This window comes from Macrobrachium rosenbergii, chromosome 4, assembly GCF_040412425.1.
Source record: "Macrobrachium rosenbergii isolate ZJJX-2024 chromosome 4, ASM4041242v1, whole genome shotgun sequence".
NCBI classification, from domain to species: Eukaryota; Metazoa; Arthropoda; class Malacostraca; order Decapoda; family Palaemonidae; genus Macrobrachium; species Macrobrachium rosenbergii.
The window spans coordinates 78,571,017-78,583,697 of NC_089744.1; the positions used below are offsets into that span (position 1 = coordinate 78,571,017).

At 37.1% G+C, this 12,681-nt stretch overlaps 1 protein-coding gene across 50 annotated transcripts in view; it reads left to right on the forward strand.

Annotated features, from left to right (window-relative positions):
* The window catches only part of chb (chromosome bows), a 406,696-nt gene that overhangs the window by 322,374 nt on the left and 71,641 nt on the right, over positions 1 to 12,681 (forward strand). For all 50 annotated transcript variants that reach the window (XM_067101444.1, XM_067101403.1, XM_067101197.1 and 47 more), the window contains one exon: positions 8,347 to 8,378. In XM_067101444.1, coding sequence (XP_066957545.1) covers positions 8,347 to 8,378 — 32 coding nt within the window. The remainder of the gene's footprint in view (positions 1 to 8,346; positions 8,379 to 12,681) is intronic.

Here is a 12,681-nt window from a genome sequence, read left to right on the forward strand (position 1 = left end):
TTTATTCCAGATTTGTACTTTACGAATGTATTTACCATTTAGTAGCTTAACTGCTCCCCGCATACTTCTCTCTCTCTCTCTCTCTCTCTCTCTCTCTCTCTCTCTCTCTCTCTCTCTCTCTCATTCATTAACGGATGTTTGGTTGTCGTTTATTGTTATTTAATACATTGAAAGCTTGTGGGGTATCTTGTTTAGCTTATGAAAATAACCTTGTCCGGAGACTCAACTCCTTTAATGAAGTGGAATTTATACACAGAGATGTTAATTGCTTACAGTGATAGATTTAAAGGTGTGAAGGGCATCTTAAACTATCGTTACGTTCTTCGGCTACAGTCATTTCTTTTTTATCATCGGTTGAATATATTTGGGAAGGGTGGTTCATGTGTGAAAACAATTTAAACAAATCACGTTTTTCCCTTGCCATATTTAGCTTTGGCGTACTATATCCTGCTAAAATTTGATGAGTGCTAAGGCGCATATTTATGTTGATTCCAATTCGAAGATGTTTTTAGTTCCCAAAGTTAGTGTGCTGTTGCTTATGTGAACTCTCTGAACTGTAGATGGTGTTTAGTTTCCATACGTTTCATCCATTTTTAAATGCCCCGTAGTGGGGTAGTGCCGTAAGTGCGCTTCATGCGGTGCACTGTAGGCATTACTTAAGGTTCTTTGTGGCTTGCCTTCGGCCCCTAACTGCAACCCCTTTCGTTCCTTTTACTGTACCTCTATCATATTTTCTTTCTTCCATCTTACTTTCCAGCCTCTCCTAACAATTGATTCATAGCGCAACTGCGAGGTTTTCCTCCTGTTCCACCTTTCAAACCTTTTACTGTCAATTTCCGTTTCAGCGATGAATGACTTCATAGATCCCAGTGCTTGGCCTTTGACCTAAATTCTATATTCAGTTAAATTAATTTTTAAATGATGAAGTGATCTTTGATCGGAAGTTTTAAACCACATTTAAATGGAAGTACGTGTCGTGTTAAGCGAAAGGAATGGGGATGATTGTTTTTGAACGAATAAAAGCAAAAGGATCCGGGAAGTGCAATCATTCTTTTCAAGTGTTCTTATGTCATGTTGGATTTTAGTCTCCTTTTTGATAGTGAGAGAAAGAGGCAGGACTGACTATACATCAAATAGCCACGTCAGCATGTAACCATTTCCTTGCGTGTATATTTTCCTTTTCTAAAAATAATGAAGATTATATGTATACTTGCAGTGATAAAATGCCAAGCATCATAGTGAAAGTTTATTTTTTCACGCTAGGAAAGATAAACAGTTTTGGATTTTGCTTTGAACTTCCAAGAATTTTGCAAAGGCTGTGTATTCGGGAGCCTTTTAAGCTGGTGCGCAACTGCTTAAATACTTTGATTTTTTTATACACATGAACTATTTTTTTCTTACTGAGAAAGGTACGTTATCATCCAAGGTATTCGCATCCTTTATTATCTGTCTTTTTTTGGGAGGTGAAAGCAACGCTGTGAATGTCTTAGCGCGCAAGAGTGCGGCGTTGGATTGTTATTTTACGCACGTTAGTATTTGTCTCGAGAAAACGTGCCGCGAGGTTCTGAGCGAATTCGTAGGGTTTACTTTTTAATCCACAGGTACCACCCATGTAAATCGTGTTTATAAAAAGATGAATTTGGATTTTGATAGCCTCTTGCCTTCATCAGAATATTAAAGGATTTTTATTGAAGAGTTCATTAAGATAAAAATTTATCGGAAATAATTTTTTTTTTTTGGTATAGAAACTTCAAGGCAGTGTGCTCCAAAGATTTTCTCAGGCAAATCCCCCTTTTTTTTTATATTTTGTGGTATTAAGGTTTTATCTCAAAACCTGGTCAGTATGCAGCTGAGCTTCCTTACTTAATTTTTTTCTATTTATTTATCGCCTTGCAGTGTCTTTGTGATGTCATCCTTATCTGTGGTCTGAGTTATACACAGCAAGGTCAACCTTGAAAATTATGGAACCATTTCATTTTTATTATTTCAGTTCAGTGATAGACGATTCTAAAATTTTTGTTTGAAGAAAAGTCATTTTCTATATCGTCTTTTGATTCATAGGTTTTTCATAAAGTTGTTAATATCAGTTATCAGGGAACAAGTGACATTTGTGTATGGTTTGTGACCGTAACTTTTGTTTTGGCTCACTCATTGTCTCGTATTTTTCTATTGCTTTAACTTTTCATTTCCAGGATTGTATCGCGTCAGATACCAAAAGGGACAGTGGCCCCCTCCCCTCCCCCGTTTCTTTTTCAGTCGCTCGAGAGAAATTCCCAGTAGTAGTAGTAGTAGTAGTAGTAGTAGTAGTAGTAGTAGTAGTAGTAGTAGATTTAACATATGGTTACCGCAGTAGAGCCCGCAGCCATTGTTAAATATTAATGAGTTGTCCCTCCTATGCTTTCTGTTTCTAGTGTTCGGTTCCGTTCCGTTATTTATATGTTTTTCATGAATATTTAATAAGCGCGTTAGAATTCAATTTTGGGCATTTTCTCCCCAGTGGGTGGTTTGACCCAAAGGTGTGGGTAGTAATTGCTTTCATTACTCTAGGCCTTCAGTCTTTCGCCGGTACCCTTACACGAAGGTGTTGGGTGTTTGTATGTCACGTGATTGTCATTCTGTTAGTTGGTATACTTTGTTCATTTATTTTTTCTTTTCTAATAGCTGTTCTCTTCTTTCTGTTACCTGCTGTTATTCTTTCAAATGAACATATTCTTTAGAAGCTTGAATTTCGAGTTAATGGCCCCTGTGGTGGGCTTGTTCATTCCATTTGAATAGGGTTCATCTTCTTAATAATAATAATAATAATAATAATAATAATAATAATAATAAAGAAGAAGAAATACTAAATGATATTTCTTTCAAATGAAGCTTGAAATTTAAATCAGTCGCCCCTGTGGGCTTGTTCCATATAGAAAAGGCACATGATCTTAATAATAATAATATTAATAATAATTTCTTGTGTTTGCGTTATAATTGATAAACATAAAATAGCAACTGTGAAAACATCAGCTGCGATCTGAGTGTTACAGTTTTGAAATATTACCAGTAGAAGTTTACGATGTCCACCTGACAAGTCGAATCGTGGAAGAATTTAAGAATCTAGGAGACCGGAATTGTTAGGCCTGGTTATTACGCCAGGGAGTGTGTACTAGGCCTAATCTTTCATTCTTATGACGTCCCTGAATAATTCCAGATACACTTGCGCGCATAAGATGTACTTAATGTGATTGGTTTTGTTCATTCTGCTATTTCGAAGATATATTGAAGATATATTTGATGCTGCACCCGGACCTACCTCTCTCTCTCTCTCTCTCTCTCGTGGTTCTTCCCATCTCTGAAATTTATGCAGAAGACTGGGATGATTTCATGACGGTATTGTTATGTATATTAATTGTTCAAAATATGTTTTATGATGAGGATTACATATGAAGTCAGTTGAAGTTTTGAAAGCAGTAAAGATAATGACATTGCTGAAGTAAGGGGGATCTCAAATTATCAAATGAGACTCTTGCAGAGAGGAAGTGAGAGTTGTGTTCGTTTTCTTGATAATTTTCCAAGAAGAGATTAGTTGTGCGGTGTGGAATGTCACATTAACTGATTCGTTCTTGTCTTTTGTCAAATTTCCTGAAGTTTGTCTGTTTTTGAGAGGTAGGGCGGATTCTCCTGATAGTGATTATTATTATTATTATTATTATTATTATTATTATTATTATTATTATTATTATTATTATTATTATTATTCAGAATATGGAACTTATTCGTATGGAAGAAGCCCACAGGGGACATTGACTTGAAATTCAAGCATCTAAAGAATATGATGTTCATTAGGAAAAAGTAAGAGGAGGTAAAGGGAAATACAAAAAGAGGAGAGCTTACTTAATAAAAAAAGAAAAATAATAAATTAATAAATTAAGAAATATAAAAATGTGTATTTAAGGATAAGTGGTCAGCATTGCCCATACTTGTCTTCAAATGTGAATACACATTCGTAAATACAAAATGTTCACAACATCAATATTTAGAATTGCGACTAACACGAAAAATGTGTAGGCGTTGTATTTTCTCATGGGTGAAACATTGGACAGCATTTCCTCCATATTAGTGGCAGTGATTTGAGTTGCAAATTGCAAAAGATCTTACTTATGATATTGATAGTTTTTCGTTATTCAGAAGGATGTATATCATTTTTCCTTATTTTAAAGACGATAAGTACCTTCCTTCGAAAAAGAATGTTTGGAAGTCGTGGCTGCCGTACAGCGCGTCGAACATCTTCTCCGGAGTGTATGATGTCATCTCTTGAATCAGCTTTATAGTGGTCATAGATTACTCATACCTTTGTTAGGTTTTGCAGAGAGAGAGAGAGAGAGAGAGAGAGAGACTGACCAACTCATTCTACTTACACTTATCGAAGTTGGGACATTTGTAGTACTGCATTTGTATATGAATTTAAAATGAATTTAGGAATTGATATGTTCGTCTAGTGTTTCTTTCATTTTAATGGAATAATTTATTATACAGCTTTGTAGCAAAGTACAGAGGAGCGGATGTCGGCAGTGATCGCCAGTTTATCACCACAACAAAAAAAAAACTTGCGAATTATTTAGGCTTTATAAAACCTCTTGGGAGTTAACATCGAAATGGGTTTGCAATTGAATGTCAGAACAGAATTGCAGTTTTAAAAATTAAATCAAGGTGCCGGAAATCAACGTGGATTGGATTAATATATAGAATGTACATCAGTCTCCAAGAAAAGAAATACTGGGATATGGGGTAACAACTAACAGGACTGAAACCTTGGATATGGAATGAGACTCAGGGCACAATGAAGAATAAACAAAAGCAAAATGTACCTGTAGAAGAACTTCAGGGAGGAGATGAAGAACACAAAATACAACGTGCTTAGGTACTAAAGTTTAGATAGCAGAGTTTACTGAAGCGCAAGAAGAGATAAGAGAATATCAGAAAAAAAAAGAAGCTGATGATGCTGACAGAGTCATGTATTTAGGGAGTGGCTTTGGCGTTAGGGTAGCACAAATGTGTTTATCTGTGATATATCCAAGGATGAAAAGAGCGAGAGGAAAATATCTGTCGAGAAGAATGATGGGTTAATTATTGTCATCATTAAAAGAAGAAGGACAACACTGAGTGGAACATTTCTTGGATGGCAAGATGTGATTAGAATAATTATTGATATACTAGAAGTTAAAGAAAGCCTGAATGTACTGCTTGCAAGTTTTGTCATTAGAATCAATAATAAGTAAACTTTGGAGATGAAGACCACGGCGCTATGATAAATTCACTGCAGAGATGATTTGAGTAGAAAATGGAATGACAAATCCTACGCTAACTATACGGTTTTATAGAATATGGAATAAGGAAACAATGGCTGATAATTTGGACTTGGAAGTCTTAGCAAAGGTACCAAAGGAATCTGACCTGACTCTGTGGTAAAAAGCGTCATTGTATTTTACGTAGAGAGGATGGTAAATGATCGTGTCACCTGGGCACCAGAAGACTTTGGGATACTTAAATCCGTGTTAATGAGAAACACGACAGACGGGAGCTTGTAAATGAGAGAAGATTTGTGGAAGTGAAAGCACAGGAAAGATATGAATGGCGGAATTTCAGAAGAACTCCTTTGCGTTCCACGGTGTTGGAGGCGATGAAAATAAATATTGAAGAAATTAAAGATATACTGTAGGCTCTTTGAAACACGTTGAGTGCTCTGCCAGGGTATGTGTATAGCATACACTTGTAGATATTTATTTTGTATATATTTATAAGTACTTTAATTATATATACATACAACGTTAAGCTGAAACGTTCAGAAAACAGGATACCCATAGCCTCGTTGCATAGCGAACCTCTTCCTGGAATGAGCACTGCTGAATGGAATGCTCTCGAGAGGTTAAAATTAAAGTGTGACGCCATGGGGGATTTTAGGGGGAGTACGGGTGTTGTTGGCCCTGGGGGAGGTAGTGTTACAGGTACCATACTTGATAAGGTGTTAGTCATTGAATTAAGCAGTGGTTCTCGTGGAGAACATGGGTGAGAATGCGGAATTGATCTTTTGTTGTATCTATCTATCTATCTATCTATCTATCTATCTATCTATCTATCTATATATATATATATATATATATATATATATATATATATATACATACATATACATATATACATATATATACACACGCACATACAAAAATTATATATACGGTACGTGTGTATGTATGGGTGTATTCTACATGATATGACTGAACCTGTACTCTCAAAAAATGATGATAAATGTGAAAGATGAGCACGGTTTTTTATATTATATGCCCCAAAATATTAATTGTTATGAATAACTGGTTCCATTACACAAATGAAGGGGAGTTTAGACCGACGATTCCTATAGGAGAGTATCCTGATCTGACGCTTAATATATAAATCTTAAACTAAATGGTATTAGAATTACCTAGTTGTTGACGAAATATGCCGAAAGTTTTTGTTGATGTCATTGCCAAGATAACCTCGTAAAATCGGCGTTGGATCCTGGAATATATATACGATATATGTTGTTGTTTTTGTTTAAACATAAAATATTTTAAAATGAGGACTCATCACCCACAGTCCGTTTAGATTAAGCGTCACTAATATTGGGCGTCATTCGTTTACATCTTTCGCCCTGTTCTTGGCCTGTAGGCAGAAGTTATGGGAGTGACGTAGGTGCAAGTGTTACGCAAAAGTGTTGCATGTAGAAGTGGCGTTTGCCCGCAGAACCACGTAACGAGATGGGGGCCGGGGGTGGGGATTCGACTGTAGAGGGAAACGTAGAGGAAATGCATGGATGCTGAGGCAGACGAAACTCAGTGTGGGTTGGATACCGTCGAGATATGTATATATATATATATATATATATATATATATATATATATATATATATATATACATACACACATATACATACATACATACATACATACATATACATATATATATATACACACACTGTATGTATATCTGGGCCTTGGATACCGTCGACTGGAAACGCGGAACTTTTCTCCTGCATGACCAGAATGATTATTATCCCCTTCGCTCGTCTGTTGTTAACGACATTAATATGCTGGAGAAGTCAGCCGTATATTTTTGTATGTGCGATGCTTTTGTTTGTGTATATGTTTTTTTTTTTTTTATTTGATTTAGGTTTATACAGCATACTTATTTCTTTCTTTGTTATTTAGATTCAGGGGATCTTACTGTATTTTTGTGACGTTTCGATCCGTTATATGCAAAGCGTTACTCGCGTATTCTCATCACTGAAAGAAAAAAGAAATGGCTGTACAATTAATGGACCTTGAAGCCTGAACCTTCCACATGAGGTCATTTGAATGCGTACCGAAGAACAACACCTGGTCCTTATCCAAAACTGGTCTCTCTCTCTCTCTCTCTCTCTCTCTCTCTCTCTCTCTCTCTCTCTCTCTCTCTCTCTCTCTCCCTCCCCCTTTTTTTGCAGCTATGAAGCACATACCTCAAGTGATAGGACCTGATAGCTGGCTGGCTTGGGCCTATCTGAACACTTCTTCATTCACTTTAATAAAAAACACCTTTGGTTCAGATATTTAGGCAGTTTGGTACCTTGATGTAGTTGTTGTATTTGAATTCACGAGACTGATTGATACTTTTGATATATGCTGCAGAATATTCGTATTGTATTTTGATGTGTTGTGGTTGGTTGGTATTGATTGATAATTTTGATATTTGCTGCAGAATATTCGTATTGTATTTTGATGTGTTGTGGTTGGTTGGTATCTTTCTATTAATGTTGACATACAAGTACATAACGCGTTGGTAAGTTGATTTTTATGTCCAAGAGAAGTCGTACCTTTTGTATTTTATACTTCGTCATATCTGGCTATTTATTTGTAGTTTTGCTGTAGTCCAGTAGCCCACCTTCTCTAGGTGTGTTTTCTAGTATAGGGTGGGAAATGATTGCACCACACCGGTTTGCGGGTGCGAAATTCGGTGGAATTTATATTAGGGTATTACGAGTTTCCATATATTCCTCCCAATTAATAATAAATACATCTCTTTTCAACCCAAAATTAATGTTTTGTTCATCAAAGAGAACTGTTTTTCCAAAGTATGTCAAGATTATCGAAAATGTATTATTATGTCACGAGTTTCCATATATTTCTCCCATTTTCTAATAAATACTTCTCTTTTTAATCCTAAATTAATGTTTTGTTCGTCAAAGAGAACTGTTTTTCCAAAGTATGTCAAGATTATCGAAAATGTATTATTATGTCACGAGTTTCCATATATTTCTCCCATTTTCTAATAAATATTTCTCTTTTTTTACAGGAAAAGGAGAGGATGACGTTGACAGAGCAAGTGTAAGTATGATTAAAGTTCTGTTTTATTTTCTCGTAAGTCCAAGATGACCACTTTGCCATTACAGGAAACAGTTTCTACATCTATGGTTACGTTATCCAGTATGGCCTACTCATTTATATTCAACACAGTATACGGAAGCATCCACCGTTTCCAAATTGTTTTATTTGTTCTCTTGATCTTTTTTTTCTGTCTATGTGCACGCGTCAGTTTAAATTTGACCATTGTGTGTTCAGCTAGCTGAATTGTTACACCATCACTGTTGTTCCGTGTTGTATTTTCCATATTGTTATCAGATTGTCGTGCAGAAACACTATGAATGTAACGTTTTCGTGACTGAATGGCAGTTGTAAGTAGTATATTTTTGTATACGTGAATAATCTGGTATACTTGATATATTTCGCATCTTTAATGTGCTTAGTGGGGTTTCTGAGTTGTTGAGTTACTATTGCTGCCATTGTAAGGAACAAACTTTTATCTCCAGGTAATTCTCGGCTGAATTTCGAAGTACTGAAGTTAACAGCCCTCAGAGTCTTGCTCGTAGGTCGCTTAAACTTCCATTCGATGTGGGAGTGGTCATTAAACTTCTACGGAAGCGTTTTAAGAGCTGATTTTAAAGTAGCTTTGCAGTTTCCGAAGACAACCGGAGAAGTTTTGTTTGCTATACGAGCTGTATTACTCTTCATTTGACTGAAATCTCTCTCTCTCTCTCTCTCTCTCTCTCTCTCTCTCTCTCTCTCTCTCTCTCTCTCTCTCTCTCTCTCTCTCTCTGTCGGTTGCAGTGAGTAGAATAGCAGAAATTCTCTAGCGACTTTCAGGATTCGAGTCGTTATGCTATGGAATGTGGCGAAGGGTAGAAATGGAGAGAGAGAAGCTGGCAACTTTTTAACGTTGTAAAAAGGAGAGAGAGGAACGGAGCAAAATCGAGAGAGAGAGAGAGAGAGAGAGAGAGAGAGAGAGAGAGAGAGAGAGAGAGAGAGAGAGAGGCAGCCAGTAATGCAGACGTTATTGTTGGTAGTTTCTTGTTGAGAGAGAGAAACTGGTAATTTTTTAACCTTGTAAAAAAGGAGAGAGAGTAACGAAGTGTGTGTGAGAGAGAGAGAGAGAGAGAGAGAGAGAGAGAGAGAGAGAGAGAGAGAGAGAGAGAGGCAGGCAGGCAGTAATGCAGACGTTATTGTTGGTAGGTTTTTGTTGCGAGAGAGAGAGAGATAGGGGAGGCTGAGAGAGTGAAAGGATTCCGCCTGAGGGATTTCATGTCTGCCCCGAGGTGTCAGTGCCAGCAGTGAACGAGTTAAAAAAAATGAGTGATGGATTGTTGCAAAGGTATTGATGATGCCTTGCACCGTTGCCGTTCCATTTGTCTCGTAGAATCAAGTTGACAACAGAAACATGTTTAGTACTTTTAAATACACGCTGCTTTCTTTCTGTTGAGCTTCTCATCCCAAAATCTATATAAAGCAGGTGAAAGCATCATTGCAAAGATGTACCCGTAAACTTGCCATTATATTTAATAGTTTTCTGGGACGTTTGAGATGTTGCTATTTAGTTTGTGATAGGAGCAGTTTTTTTGCAGTGCACTGGTACAGTAGTTGTCGCATGCAATCACGAAACGCTGCATGTCATTAGTTTGCATGGAAGAGAAAGTTCGCCGCGAAATAGTTTAGGTCGTTATTAAATTCTGCTCCGGTTTGGAACTCACGGAATAATTTTCTTAGGGGGCTACGTTTAAGGTACAATATCATAATAATATTTAGGTGTTCGTGAGATATATTCAGACATATGGTGATTGGTTGTAGTGTGTTTGACATTTGAGTTCTCTCTCTCTCTCTCTCTCTCTCTCTCTCTCTCTCTCTCTCTCTCTCTCTCTCTCTCTCTCTCTCTCTGTTTGACATTAAGTTTGATCTTTGTGTTTGACATTAAAGTTTGATCTCTCTTTGACATTTCTCTCTCTCTCTCTCTCTCTCTCTCTCTCTCTCTCTCTCTCTCTCTCTCTCTCTCTCTCTCTCATTTCATTTTGCTCAGGATTTTGAATTGCATACTTTGACTTCCAAAGTTTCCAGATGGAAGTAAGTCGAACCTCCACTTCGAGGATCGTTTCAAAGTAGCATTCTGTATTTTCAGTCAAGCTTCAGACCAAGAATGGTTGAGTGTTGATGAATGAACCCAGGCTGAGTTAATGCACTTTGTAGAGAGCCGTATCGATTATGCGTTCAGGCCTGGATAACCTACAAATTCCAAGAATCGTTTAGTCACTGACCTTCGATGCCTGCTTGGAATGTGGGCTCGCATTTACGAGTTGAGTTGTAGACGACGATTTAAATGAATGAAATTTTATGATGTTGGTTTTGGAAGCAATATTTTTAAATGTTTGTACTTAGAATTATAATTTTGATTCCATTTTGCTGGAAGTAGCCTAGAAGTATTTATGGCTGATGCAATTATTTTTATTACAATCTTTTGATGAAATGCGTCTTGTTTGCCTTGAATAGAATTTTCAATTTCATTATATTCAAGAAAAATTATCATGATTAGGTTTTTAGGATTTAGAGCATTGTGGAACGTGTAAGATTCATCTGATTTGCCAGTAAATTGGGACTACAGGGCAACTTTAAGCCCAGCATATTTCAGTTTATTCTTGGGCCCTGAGTGCCACTATTCTCTCTCTCTCTCTCTCTCTCTCTCTCTCCTTGTTCCTTGACGTAGACCAAAACGAAAGTCATTGTAAATATCATTGGTATCACATTCATGGTACTCTTGTTAGAACCTGCTGTATATCTTGGTACTTACACCTTCTGTTTTGTCTGTTGCATCTGATAAGGGAATGATAATGCGTCAAGCAAGAGATTCCCACCTTGAATTTTTTTCCAATAAAGAGCCAGCCTACACCACATTTAAGGAAAGGGGAGTTGTCGAATCGAGGAAGGGCGGCGAGATTCTGGTCTCGATAAGAACCTCTCTCATTATGCATATTCGGGAAAGACGTGACCTGGTGGTGGGTGGTCGGTCATCGCATGAGTGAGAGAGTGATATACGTGCTTCTCTTGGGGAGTGCCTCGGTTCGGGATGAAATTGAATCTACATTGGCTAGAGCCTTTTACAATGTATCGCCCGTCCTTTATACGCAAAAGTTTCAGGGGAAAATGACCTCAGCAGTGTGTGACTGCAGTGCACCTTATGTGGTGCCCTGTAGGCATTACTTAAGGGTCTTTGGAGCGTCCCTTTCGTCCCTAGCTGCAACCTCTTTCATTCTTATTACTGTACCTCCGTTCATATTCTCTCTTTCTTCCATCTGACTTTCCAAGCTTTCTAACAATTTTCATAGTGCAACTGCGAGGTTTTCGTCCTGTTAAACCTTTCAAACCTCCTTACTGTCAATTTCCGTTTCAGCGCTGAATGGCCTCATAGGTCCTAGCGCTTGGCCTTTGACCTAAATTCTATACTATATTCTATTTTATTCATTTTGACTCACTCCTTGTGGTAGCTTGATGAGTTGATTCCTTGTGGTAGCTTGATGAGTTGATTCCTTGTGGTAACTTGATGAGCTGTTTTTGAAGTCAAAGCGGTGCTTTGAGGTGCCAAATTTTGCTTGCATTAGGCGTGCTTAGTGGCAAGAAGAAAAACAGGGCTGTAAGAGATTCCCCTGTCAAGCACCTGAGTTCGTGTGGAAACTGAAAGTATTCTCTCTTATTATTATATAATGAATGTACATTTGTTGCTTTTATAAATGTGAATGTAAATAAATGTAAATTAGCTGTTTTCCCCCATCCAAGCCTTTGTTTTGTCATGTGTTTAGTAATTTACTCTTTTTTTTCTTTTGAATGACAGACACTAATGAGAAAATTTCTCCGTCAGTTTTGTGGGGTTTTCCCTCGTGTGATACTTCGTGACTGTTTACTGCTCTGTAGTTCTGTCAGGGGATTCTTATTGATGTTTTATGAGTGTTCACAATATTTCTTTTATGGGATCTGTTTTGTACTTTAAATTAGGCATATCCGAATAGCGGATTTAGTTCCTAGTAATAATTTCAGTCAGATTGTGACAATTTTTACTGATAAGTCAAGGTGTTTAAAGTTCTGATATCCACGTAAAGTAACGAGATCAAATGTATTTCATCTCATAGTGAAATTAACTGTGGATACTTGATGGCTACAGTTTTATTCTAGTGTTTGAAAGAGTTTCAGGAGTGTAATATTTAGCGGTATGCATGTTTGTAAAAAGTGCGTATTATTTGAGCAAAACTTCCGGTTTCATATCATTCGGTAGGGACATTTTAAAGACAGGTGAATTGTCGAGTGTGTTAGGCCT